We start from the raw sequence: 12,446 nt of genomic DNA on the forward strand, positions 1-12,446 counted from the left end.
TAAGACAATCTCTAACATAAGGCTTAGAGAAAAACATATCCATCTCTGACATGTACATGAAGACGTTTGAGTACGATGGGGCCATATTGGACTCCATTGCCCAGCCCGACTTCTGCACATAGAAAATACCATTGTACATAAAGAAGTTCCTAGTAAGAATTATTACAGCTTCAGAATTCTAGTGGATGAAGTGCCTATAATTTTATCTATCTATCTATCTATCTATCTATCTATCTATCTATCTATCTATCTATCTATCTGTCTGTCTGTCTGTCTGTCTGTCTGTCTGTCTGTCTGTCTGTCTATCTATCTCATATAAAGCAGGGCACTCTCGATGTAATATTGATAATAAAAAATATATTTATAACCAATCACTATTTCACAAATTATGTCCCAATTTGTCTGCAAAGTTTTGGTTCCTTTGGAGACACTTTTCAAGAGCACACATCAGGAAGCAAAAAATAGCTCATATGAAATAGAATATATATTCCACTTATATGGAACTGTATCTACTGTTTACGCTCAGAGACAGAAGGTTCTGAGTTGTTACTGAAGTCACCTACAGGTGGACATCCAACGGTGCATCCCGCACTGAGCCACGACACCCATCAGTTTCACGTCATCACTAATGGATTCTATGGCCAGACACACCGGAACCACATGGTGTAGAAGCCGCAATGGGAACCACATCCCGCTCACTACCGGAGGCTCTTCTGCATGGCTCTCCAGAGCCAGGAAAGTAACACCATCAACCGGATGAGCAAGGTAGGATCAGGCAGGGTTAGTTCACAGCCACCTTCCATTGGTCTATTTAACATTTACTGTCATAGGCTGATGTCGGATTCCAACCTGTATACTAAAGAGCTATAAACAATAATACATTTAAAATAATTTTATAGCATTAGCGCTCATTTTATTTTCACATTTTTATTAAACTTGAGCTGTTTGTTTACTGACATCCAGCGTGGTTATACTTTCAAATATTCATAAAACACACAGTCTGTAAAATGAGAGGTATACCCTGTTTTCACTGCGACACAGGAAATTGGTGGGTACTGGCAAATTCCTGAGTCTCAGCTCCGACCCATGTAGTGAGCATGGTCGGGAACCCAGGTAGCTAACATTTCCACTGGCCAAAAATCCAAGGTTGATGCGTGTTCACGTGCAAAAACCCAGGATTTTTATGTTAGTGCAAAAGTAGTATTAGAAGCTGAGTGGTTGGTACTTTATCTCTCTCCATGCATTGATAAATATTTTTTCTTCACGGAAAAACAACATACTGATGGACTCTATCCTTTTTTAAGACATAATCTCACAAAATCTGATAAAACAAATGTCAGTCCATTGACCATTACTATCCAATGCTGCATAAAAATACTGTAATGTATACCGTAAGTACTTTTTTTTTAAATAATATAGTCACATTATTTTAAGTTACTGATTTGGCTTTATTGAACACAAAAAAGGATATTTTTACCCAAAATAATTTTATTGTTGCTGTTGCTTCTGATACAAAAAAAAAACCACAATTATGAAAAGTTGTACAAAATTATCATATGTGCCTAAAAACAAACAGAACAAAAAAAAAAAATACAGCACACTGTTTGAAATGTAGTATAAAAATGAATCAGACCACATTGGAAAGAAAGGAAAATACTATTTCCCCCCTCCACAAATGACACATTTGGCTCAACACAAGACTGGAAAAGAAATGATTTGTACAATGAAGTTATTTGTTGTAGCACCGTCTAGTAACACAGTTCTATTTCACAATGTCTCGTATTTTCCAGAGCTAACATCTTATTCAAGTTTATGATTTTATTTCCGCAACAATTACAGTATTCACACATATTACCGGAAAGTGGCTGCCCTTGGGAGTTAGAAATAAAAACAAAAACAACCCAACATGTATCAAATAAAATATATATATATACTACATGAATATGAACTTACAAAATTGAGCAACAGTTTACAGTTGTGATTATACATAAATATTTTTTTTTTTTAGTTTTATTATTTTATAAGGATGTACAGTGCAGTAACCAAGCCATTTTAAGCACTGGATGGGTGGATAAAGCACCATTGTGTGATGGATACAGCATAGTGTCAGGTAGTATTGTGTGTATTCATACCGTAGTCTAAAGTAGCACCATCTTTTATGTATTTTTCCCTCCCGTTTTTTCCTAGCAGGAAGGAAGAACCATGAATGCGATAAACAGATTATACTGCTGCCATCAAATGAAAATTAACAAACGTTGCGATGTACAGAATTTCTTGTACTGCTAAATATAAATAGCATTTTATGCATACAGTTCTTTTATAGTAAGAAGGAAAACTGATTGTGACCAGACCACTTTTTAATAGTGATAGTGCTGGGCACACGGGTTTACACCAAAGTAATTTTCTGCCAGTTCCATGCTAGCATCAATCCTAAATTCAATATTATATTTTATTATTTGTACCTCCACCTGTACAACCTAAGGTTAGAGGAGTACAGTAAAATGATCAGATGAGGCTTTTTAGTGGTCATGCCTCTCACAAAGGTTTAAACATAGTTCTACCAGACTTGGCAATAAGGCACTATCGGATTTCCCCCATACAAGAAAATGTGGTTTCACTGAATATTTGGCGTTACAAAGCACCCATATCATCCGACTATATTAACCAAGGAATATATTGCATTTTCTGCAGCTTATAAATTAAAATGACAATGTGTGTATTTCTTTTTGTTATACAAAAAAATAAAATAAAATAAACAGAGACTTGAAATCTGTAAGTAAAATAGCTTTTTGAAATAAGAGGAAAAACGCAGCATACAAAGTGCAGCTTCGTTTACCAATAATAACGCCTGGTTTCCGAACATTTATCTGATATCACAATTATCCATATTCACTAGGTATCTTCTTCTTTCTTACCCATAAAACAACAAAAAAAAAGTTTTACAACAATGATTTGAATGTTTCAGTTTTGTTTTTGCTTTTTTGTTTCTAGTGGCCTATCATCCACTGCAAACACTTTAGTCAACTAAAAATATGATATTTTTCATGGCTACCCGAAAATCCTGACATTGTGGTAGATGAGAATGTACAGAGAGATGTGGCCATAAACCAAAATATGTTCTATATGGAATCCACATACCCTCTCTCAGCTGGTCAGCAGTTAAAGTTACAGTACAGGTGCCCAGTTCTCATAAAGAAAGAACTGTTTATGTAAAGAAAAAAAAAATACTAACCACAGGTACTAAGATGTTATTTGCAGTAACCATTTATATAACGTTGTGTTACACCAACTACATAACTGCTCTAGCAGTTTTTTATGAATTACAGACTTCACTTTAAAATACTATATATATATATATATATATATATATATATATATACACACAGCACTGTAGTACTCAGGTGTAAAAATAAACTTCTGTGTCAACATTTTTAGTAAAACCATAACCACTGCGCTCCTAGGGCACTAGCTTAATTCTTCTATCCACATCCAGGTTAGAGTTTTGCAGTGAAATTAAGAGAGGACATCTGTGGAATATGCCCCCCATCTGCTTACACATCCCACTGGCTTCACATTGGGAATCCAGTGAACGGCATCCATTGTACTTTTTGGCCGGCCTGTTAACATTTCATTTTCAGTCTCACTCCCCCCCCCCCCCACATTTTTTATATAACAAAAATACTATGAAGAAAATACCAAAATACATACAGACGTTGGTCACTGCTGAAATTGTATTCCACATTTCCCATCAATCTTACGCCTTAGTGCTGAGGTTCTGACACAAAAGCTAATTAAACACAAGACAGAAAAAGACTTTCTCTATAAATGTAAAGTTCAGATCTTGTGAAGGCCACATGAGGAATGTTTATAACGATGTTAATACAGATGGATCCGAAGTTTCATCTTAAGCGCTTGGCCTATTTCACCACTGAGGTAGTTGGAGTCCTTCTCATCCTCTAATTTCTGCAGTTCCTTCTTGCGATATAGCGGCATGCTGACAATCTCCAGGTTGTATGTACCTTGAGTCACCTTCTTACGGCCAAGGTGGAGGAAACTCAGGCTGTCCTTTTGGTGAATGCGGAAGATGCCCTCTTCATTGCCATGAGAGATGATGTAACGTACATGATTTTCCAATGGCACCAAGGCTGGCAATAGCTCCATGATATGTTGCTTGTTTATCAGCTCAGAAATGTTTAGGCTCATTTTAAGTGGAGCATCGATGTCAACGCTAGCCATGCTGATATGATTCTACAGCAGAATGAAAGGCACTCATTAAATGCTGCATATATAAAACTGTGTGCATCTACTAACTTTAGTGTGTTTTGTATGTAACGACTCTTTGGATAGCTATCTATGAGCAATAATGAAGACTCCTAAAGATCTTGCTCTGTTCCTGTAAGACACACATACCTGTTGTACTTAAGGTGCGTACACACTAGTCGATATTTTAAACGATATCGCTCATTTTCACCCTCCTAAGCGATATTGTTTGTAATATCGTCGCGTGTATGCACTATATCGTTAACGATCTACGCTCCCGCAGGTTGTTAACAATATAAAAAAACAGAGATAAAGGCGCCCCAATGCTCCCAAGTTGAAATGCTGTCTGCTGCTCTCCAAAGAAAAGGGTACTAGCAAACCCTAGACAAGTGAAAAACAAGAAAACAAGAAAAAGAGAGCGCAGACAGACTAAATGTGTATTAACACCAATTTATTCATAAAATATATATTATTATAATTTACAATCAATAAAAAAAGATTATAGAGCTGATGATAATTTACTCCAATAAAGAATCCACACTCCGCATATCTAATAGTCCCGTAATACTAGTGCACTAGTGGATGACACAATAGCCGGCATGACATTAAAATCTGAATTAAGTGATCCTCAGGTCTAATGATATAAATGGAAGTAATCGTATATCATTTGAAGAACAGTTCAAAACTGGATGTTGATCTATATACCACTGATCTACTTATTTGTTAATGGTACCGTTTCAAATGGAGATATTAATGGATTGCAGTTTAACTGCTCCGTCCGTCACTCTCTCACTGTGACCGCTGACCGGAGCGAATTTGCTTACCGCTTCCACAGGTGTCTCAGCGGCACTGTCATGAACCAGACGCTGTGTACTCCTCTCCACGGTCCGTCCTCCTGTGTTCCTGCTAGATTGGCAAAGCAGGATATTGCAACCACAGGTGTCTTAGCAATGTAGATCAATAATGCTCTCCAAGGTCCGGGTATACTCGCCACGGTTCCCGTATGGCAATCGGGACCAATGCAGGTGGCTCCGGAGCTGATCAGACACTTCCAGCAAGATTTCAAAGTGAACAGTGGTACATGGGATTAGCGGATGTCTGGATCTCTAATGTCCTTAGAGATCCAGACATTAGAGATCCAGACATCCGCTAATCCCATGTACCACTGTTCACTTTGAAATCTTGCTGGAAGTGTCTGATCAGCTCCGGAGCCACCTGCATTGGTCCCGATTGCCATACGGGAACCGTGGCGAGTATACCCGGACCTTGGAGAGCATTATTGATCTACATTGCTAAGACACCTGTGGTTGCAATATCCTGCTTTGCCAATCTAGCAGGAACACAGGAGGACGGACCGTGGAGAGGAGTACACAGCGTCTGGTTCATGACAGTGCCGCTGAGACACCTGTGGAAGCGGTAAGCAAATTCGCTCCGGTCAGCGGTCACAGTGAGAGAGTGACGGACGGAGCAGTTAAACTGCAATCCATTAATATCTCCATTTGAAACGGTACCATTAACAAATAAGTAGATCAGTGGTATATAGATCAACATCCAGTTTTGAACTGTTCTTCAAATGATATACGATTACTTCCATTTATATCATTAGACCTGAGGATCACTTCATTCAGATTTTAATGTCATGCCGGCTATTGTGTCATCCACTAGTGCACTAGTATTACGGGACTATTAGATATGCGGAGTGTGGATTCTTTATTGGAGTAAATTATCATCAGCTCTATAATCTTTTTTTATTGATTGTAAATTATAATAATATATATTTTATGAATAAATTGGTGTTAATACACATTTAGTCTGTCTGCGCTCTCTTTTTCTTGTTTTCTTGTTAACAATATAGCCATCGTTTGTGCATGCAGTTCAGTTTGGACTATATCGTCCAAAACGGCAGGATGATGTCACTGAACGATATCGTTCAGTGTGTACGCACTATATCGTTTGCCCGGGAGTCAAGGGAAAATACTAGGCGATATCGCTCATGGAGTGTATTGTCTAGTGTGTATCCAGCCTCACTGTATACATAGTGTGTAAGTTTCATCACCTTTTTGCTTTGGCAAACTGTAATTTCAGGGTATTGGTTATCACAATTTTTTATCTGTAAGGTGTCCTACGGCAGCAGGTATAACATTTATAGCAGTAAGTAAAACAGGAGAAGAGCGGAGAGCAGATGCGATACAGAAGGAAGAGTAGGCCCTGCCTGCAAGAGCATGAGACATATGTGTCAGGTGTGTACTAAGTGTCTGTTCAGCTCTCACCTCGTGCTCAGAAGTTTCATTTGTGCTGCGACGCTGCCTTCCTCTCTTTGGATAACCATTGATCTTGCATTCATAGCAGTTCTCTGGGGATAGGATGTTTTCCTCATCCTCTTCAGCAGGAGCTGGGAGATAGGAACCTTTGCCAAATCCCATGCCTGATACGCAGTGCCTGCAGATAAAGAAGTATGTATTAAACCTGCCTATCAAACCAACAGCAACAACCAAGGAATATATGGTGAAACCCATCCAGCCAAGTTCCGCTGGCTGAAAGGTAAAGAAAAAAAAAAGAAAGTTTTCAGGGTTGAACAGTGATCTGCCCATGGATTTGTTAATCTATTACAGGTTGAGTATCCCTTATCCAAAATGCTTAGGACCAGAGGTATTTTGGATATCGGATTTTTCCGTATTTTGGAATAATTGCATACCATAATGAGATATCATGGCAATGGGACCTAAATCTAAGCACAGAATGCATTTATGTTTCATATACACCTTATACACACAGCCTGAAGGTAATTTTAGCCAATATTTTTTATAACTTTGTGCATTAAACAAAGTGTGTCTACATTCACACAATTCATTTATGTTTCATATATACCTTATATACACAGTCTGAAGGTCATTTAATACAATATTTTTAATAACTGTGTGTATTAAACAAAGTTTGTGTACATTGAGCCATCAGAAAACAAAAGTTTCACTATCTCACTCTCGCTCAAAAAAGTCCGTATTTCGGAATATTCCGTATTTCGGATATTTGGATATGGGATACTCAACCTGTACTACATTATCATGACTTGGTTAAAGGCTCTGCAACAGTCATGGTAGCAGAGTAGCCTATGAAAAGGCCTGCTCACTAATGAGGTAACAAATCACACGCATACTGTTTGGCACACGATTAGCCTATGATCTCTCTGAGATTGGAAGAGAAGACAGAACTTCTGTTTGAGTACATGCCTTGTAAAGCAGAACAGCTCCATTTTGCTTATTAGCCATTGTGTAGTACACAAACCATGACTAATCCCAGCAACCCATGTTGACCACATGCCCAATCATTCTCACCCTTGGCCGGCACGGAAATAACCCCCTGGACATCCACATTGGTAACCACCATCAGTGTTGGAGCAGCCATAACTACAAGGGTTTCCACCAGATGATGAGCACTCATCTACATCCTGGCAGCCACCAAAAGGCTGGTCAAAATCAAAGCCTGATGGGCAGATGCACTTGAAGCTTCCCAAAGTGTTGTAGCAAGAAGCAGAGCCACAGGTAGATTGGCTGGAACACTCATTCTCATCTGAAAGCAGAAAGAGAGACACTTTGATTATTGCCAGGTGTCGAGGTCTCAGAGGGCGTGCAGCATTGGTACTTGTACCGTCACAATGCTTGTTTCATTTCAGAATAGAAAAACATAAAACAATAGTTTTGTTCTTTCAGTGTTTTGATAAATTTATTTTTTCTATTTATTCAATGTATATTAATTTTTTAAAATGAGTGAAACTAAAAGCCAGGCCTATTCATACATTAGCATATCAGCACAGGCTGTCCCATGTTATTATTTGGTAAATTGTGGTGATAGGTGATTTTTTTTAAATCACAAGTGGTGATAAAATCTAACTTATTCCCAGAGTAATAGACAAATGATAAATAGGCTACAGTGTCTTGGTTTAGTGATAATCCAGAGAAAATTGAGCATCTGTAACTCCCAAGTACATACATATACCTAATCTATTAAAAAGCTCTTTGCTGTTCAAATGTAATTAAGTAATAGGCTGTGCCCTGTCGCATCACTCAGAAACAGTAAAAACATTGATATGAAAAGTGCATCACATAAGTAACTTTTTCTGGAAATAATATTGTGGGACAATGTAAATCAGTGTTTGAGGTAAAACTATACATCCTACTTCCATATGTTTTGTTTCATCTCTTAATCCCCCTACTCACCCACACACTGGTTCCATTGGTAATGCTGCACGTAGCCTTGTGGGCAGCCGCAGCGATATCCTCCAAGGACATTCTGGCAGCCGTGTTGGCAGCGGTGGCTGCCATCACACTCATCCACATCTAAGAGACAAGACATAGAGGCTTAGCTCCCTCATATAGCCAACATAATGCCTATTTATACTGCAGTAGGGAAAGGACTTTTTGTTTATTCCAAATACACATTGTTTTACTGTTAAAAGTTGTTTTATTTGGACCTAACCTTCACAGTTGCTGCCAGAGTTGTCCAGGGAGAAACCTTTCTGGCATTCACAGGCGAAGCTTCCAGGGTTGTTCTGGCACATGCCACGGGCACCGCAGAGGCTGGGCTGGGCACTGCACTCATTGTTATCTGGGGGTAGACAGCTTATTAAATAGTCTGATACAGATAACAGCAGGGATTATTAGATGGGGTGACGTGCCTGTATTTCTCTTATCAGATAAAAAAAAAATCAAGTGTCACTTGTTAAAATAATAAAAGCGTGAATAGTGTGTTAATAATAATACTAGCACTATACACAGTATCACACCTTCTATTTTGTCTAATTTTTAATCCTTATACTGTACTACAGTAGCTCCAGATACGGGGAGAAATAAAGTGATATCCTTGAAGAAATTAATAAAATAAGCATCTTGTACACAGTGTGGAAGCTACTATGCATCTTGTATCAATGTGTAACTTTCATAGACAACAACACTGCTGCAGACTAACAGTGATGGTTGGTAACACTACTAAATAGCCCCCAAAGTACATATCCCATTAATATATATCCTACCCGTTTATGAATATGGCTTGGTATTTCATTTGACAATTCATTTTGTCTTCAATGACAATAAATGTGTATTGTATTGTCTTACCGATGCAAGAGGATTGGTGCTGAGTAAATCCAGGTGGACACTTGCAGTTGAAGCTTCCGATAGTGTTAACACAGAGGAATTGGCAGTTGTGCTGTTTGGTCGAACATTCATCCAGGTCTGTAGAATGAAAGCACATTTCACAGGGCTGCAGATTTATCTTGCTGCCTATCTATCCATGCTGCTGTCCTACCTAACTAGGCCAGTTCTTCTACATCTAGCAAGTCCCACAATAATGTCAGTTTAGCAAATGAAAATGGTTAGTCTGATGAAATCACTGTTCTCAATGTCATACAGCGTACAGCTACATTCCAGCTGTCTGTCTACACAGGATAAGTAACGCTGCAATGGGCATCACAATGGACTACAACAATCAATCAAATAATACTACACCAAAACTAGCAATGTAACTGATAACACTCCTTAGAGTAACTGACCCATCCTATCACTTACTGTATCAATCAGCCCAAGCTTTTTTATAGTGTCAATTATTAGTGATGAGCGGATTCGGTTTTACTCGGTTCTATCAATTATATGATCTCCCAGCAAGCAATCTAGATGTTGCTACCCTACATCAAGCAGATATGGTCTCATCAAGTACAAGCTCTTGGCACATGTTTGTAAAAATATTATTTGTTCAGATTAAAGCAGGTATACAATACTGTACCTTTACACGTCTTTCCATCCTCTTGCATAATGTAGCCCCTGGGACATGAGCACTGGTAGCTGCCCTCTGTATTCTTACATATAAAGTTACAAGGTTTGGGAGACTGAGCACATTCATCCAGATCTGTATAGGAAAGAAGCAAATTAGTTCATGTAAAGAATCTAGACATCACATAAAAAAGGCATGACTACTTTTTACACAGATACCATGTGGCTGACCCTCATAGTAATATGTCTTACCGACACACGTGGTCCCTGTGATGTCTGTGGTGTAGCCCAAATTACAGTGACAACGGAATGACCCGATGGTGTTGATACATTGCCCATTTTTGCACAGGTTGGGTAGAACTTTGCATTCATCAATATCTAAAGGAGAGGAATTGATGAGGCATTGCTTTATTATACAAATCTAGTCCAGATATGACAGGTAGTCAGCTCTTAGACTCTCTATACCTCTCCCATCAGTGGTGAAGCCAGGACCGTGTGGGCACATCTTCTTGTAAGGTGCAGTTCCAGGAAGGGGACAGAGTTCACACTGGTTACCCCAGCCTCGACCTAGGTTACAGCAGCACTCAGACTTTGTCACCATGTTGCGATTAGTAGATGAAAGCTGGCACATTGTCTGTAGCACTTCAGTGAAACAAGATCCCTGACGGGTATCTAAAGATGACAAATAAAGCATCACTTTTACTAAGACAATTCACATCTCATATCCATGTACAGTATATAACCAGATAACAAGCTAAGGCAGTGTCTTTATGGTTAGGTGCGCAGCTCGGACAGGGGCAATTTCATTTTTGATATATGAAAACACATAAAGAGGATCTATTGCTGCTCTTAATCAATGAAGCATACACTCCATGCTTTGTTTCTGCATAGAACTCACTTCATATCAGTGGTGCATGTATCCGGGTACACTCGGGTATGGAGTACCCTTAAGAATTTGGCAGCGGGTACACAGTACCACCTGCCACACACTTTGCCATTGCCACAATTATAATGTGCCACAAAGCAACAAGACAATGGTTCTTGGCAGCATAACGGCTCCTCCCACTTTGTCAGGGTTACTGGGAGTGCAGCAGTGTCTGTATTTTCCTGTTATAATGGAGGCATTACTATATATTGTTATTAAATTGGGGGCATTACTATATATTTCTATTATACTGGAGGTATCACTATATATTTCTATTATACTGGAGGCATTACTATATATTTTTAGCCTTGCCTCCAGATTCCCCCAAAAAATGGCTGTTGTGTGGCCACGCTGCTAGTGTCATGTAGCCACTCCCACTACCAGCATGTGGCCATGCTCCCTCACAACACATGACCACGCCCATTTTTTAGCACTCAGTACCACTAAGAAAATATTTCTACTTGCACCACTGCTTCATATCATGCCTTATATAACCTTAGTAACATACCACATTTGGCAGCAGACGGAGGCAGGAAGCATAGGTCAAACGGAGCATTTTCATCTTAATGAGTAATTACATATGCTAGTTACAGGAGAGGAGTACTTACCTATGCATTCTGTTCCAGAGCCGCTGACCTGGAATCCATCATTGCAGTCACACCTATAGCTTCCTATAGTGTTCACACAGCGCCCATTGGGGCAGATGCCTGGCTTGCGACATTCATTTTCATCTGATTAAACACATGAGGCAGTTCAATATTAAACAATGAGCAACTAATGCGAGAGAAAACAAAGGAGCATTCTGGCATGAGATAAACATAATTACACACTAATACCCCTTTCACACAGAGCCAAGAGCACAGGTTATGCTGATGCAAGCCGCCGCAACCTAGGTCCAGGCTTGGTGTGAGGGTCGATCTAGGTCTTGGCTCGGCTGCAGTGTGAAAAGCAGACCCATGTTATTGATGATCCGGCTCATACCTAAAAGGCTGCCGATTAGCTGGCTCAGGAGTGCTTAGAGATGACGTATTCTCCAAGCATCCTGTGTGAGCAGAAATGGCCTGGGTCCCGGTGGTTGTGTGAAAGAGGTAAGTATAGCTGAAGACCCGGCTCCAACCCATGTTCAGTATCCCTGAGCCGGGCCTTTAGTGTGAATGGGGTATATTTAATAAAGTGCAGGGTTTTAGAAGTGGAAATGTTGTGCATAGCAGCCAATTAGATTTTAGCTTTATCTTCGAGAAGGCGCTAGATAAATGATAAGTAGAATCTGATTGGTTGCTGTGGACACTTGGTAAATAATCCCCTAAGAATGTTAACAAATCACATCCTGAATAGCAAATAATCATTAACACTACATAATGAGGAAAGGCACGTCACAGTCTTGCACACATGGAATTACAAATATTTGTTCAGCAAGTGGGAAGGCCCCTTTTTATTTTAATGGGATTTAAAGGGTGTCAAAGTGGTTTGAATAGGATGCATAAACACACGTGTGAAAAAAA

General features: G+C 39.3%; 1 protein-coding gene across 1 annotated transcript in view; it reads right to left on the reverse strand.

Annotated features, from left to right (window-relative positions):
* Positions 1–1,468: 1,468 nt before the first annotated feature.
* The window catches only part of LOC134914642 (fibrillin-2-like), a 253,243-nt gene continuing 242,265 nt past the window's right edge, over positions 1,469–12,446 (reverse strand). The window contains exons 56-65 of the mRNA XM_063920063.1: positions 11,553–11,675; positions 10,485–10,691; positions 10,272–10,397; positions 10,033–10,155; positions 9,369–9,485; positions 8,734–8,862; positions 8,475–8,594; positions 7,593–7,827; positions 6,531–6,699; positions 1,469–4,248 (exon numbers count right to left, since the gene is read on the reverse strand). Of these exons, the coding sequence (XP_063776133.1) occupies positions 3,877–4,248; positions 6,531–6,699; positions 7,593–7,827; positions 8,475–8,594; positions 8,734–8,862; positions 9,369–9,485; positions 10,033–10,155; positions 10,272–10,397; positions 10,485–10,691; positions 11,553–11,675 (1,721 nt within the window). The 3' untranslated portion in view covers positions 1,469–3,876. The remainder of the gene's footprint in view (positions 4,249–6,530; positions 6,700–7,592; positions 7,828–8,474; positions 8,595–8,733; positions 8,863–9,368; positions 9,486–10,032; positions 10,156–10,271; positions 10,398–10,484; positions 10,692–11,552; positions 11,676–12,446) is intronic.

The sequence above is a fragment of the Pseudophryne corroboree genome, chromosome 1, assembly GCF_028390025.1.
Source record: "Pseudophryne corroboree isolate aPseCor3 chromosome 1, aPseCor3.hap2, whole genome shotgun sequence".
Lineage (NCBI taxonomy): Eukaryota > Metazoa > Chordata > Amphibia > Anura > Myobatrachidae > Pseudophryne > Pseudophryne corroboree.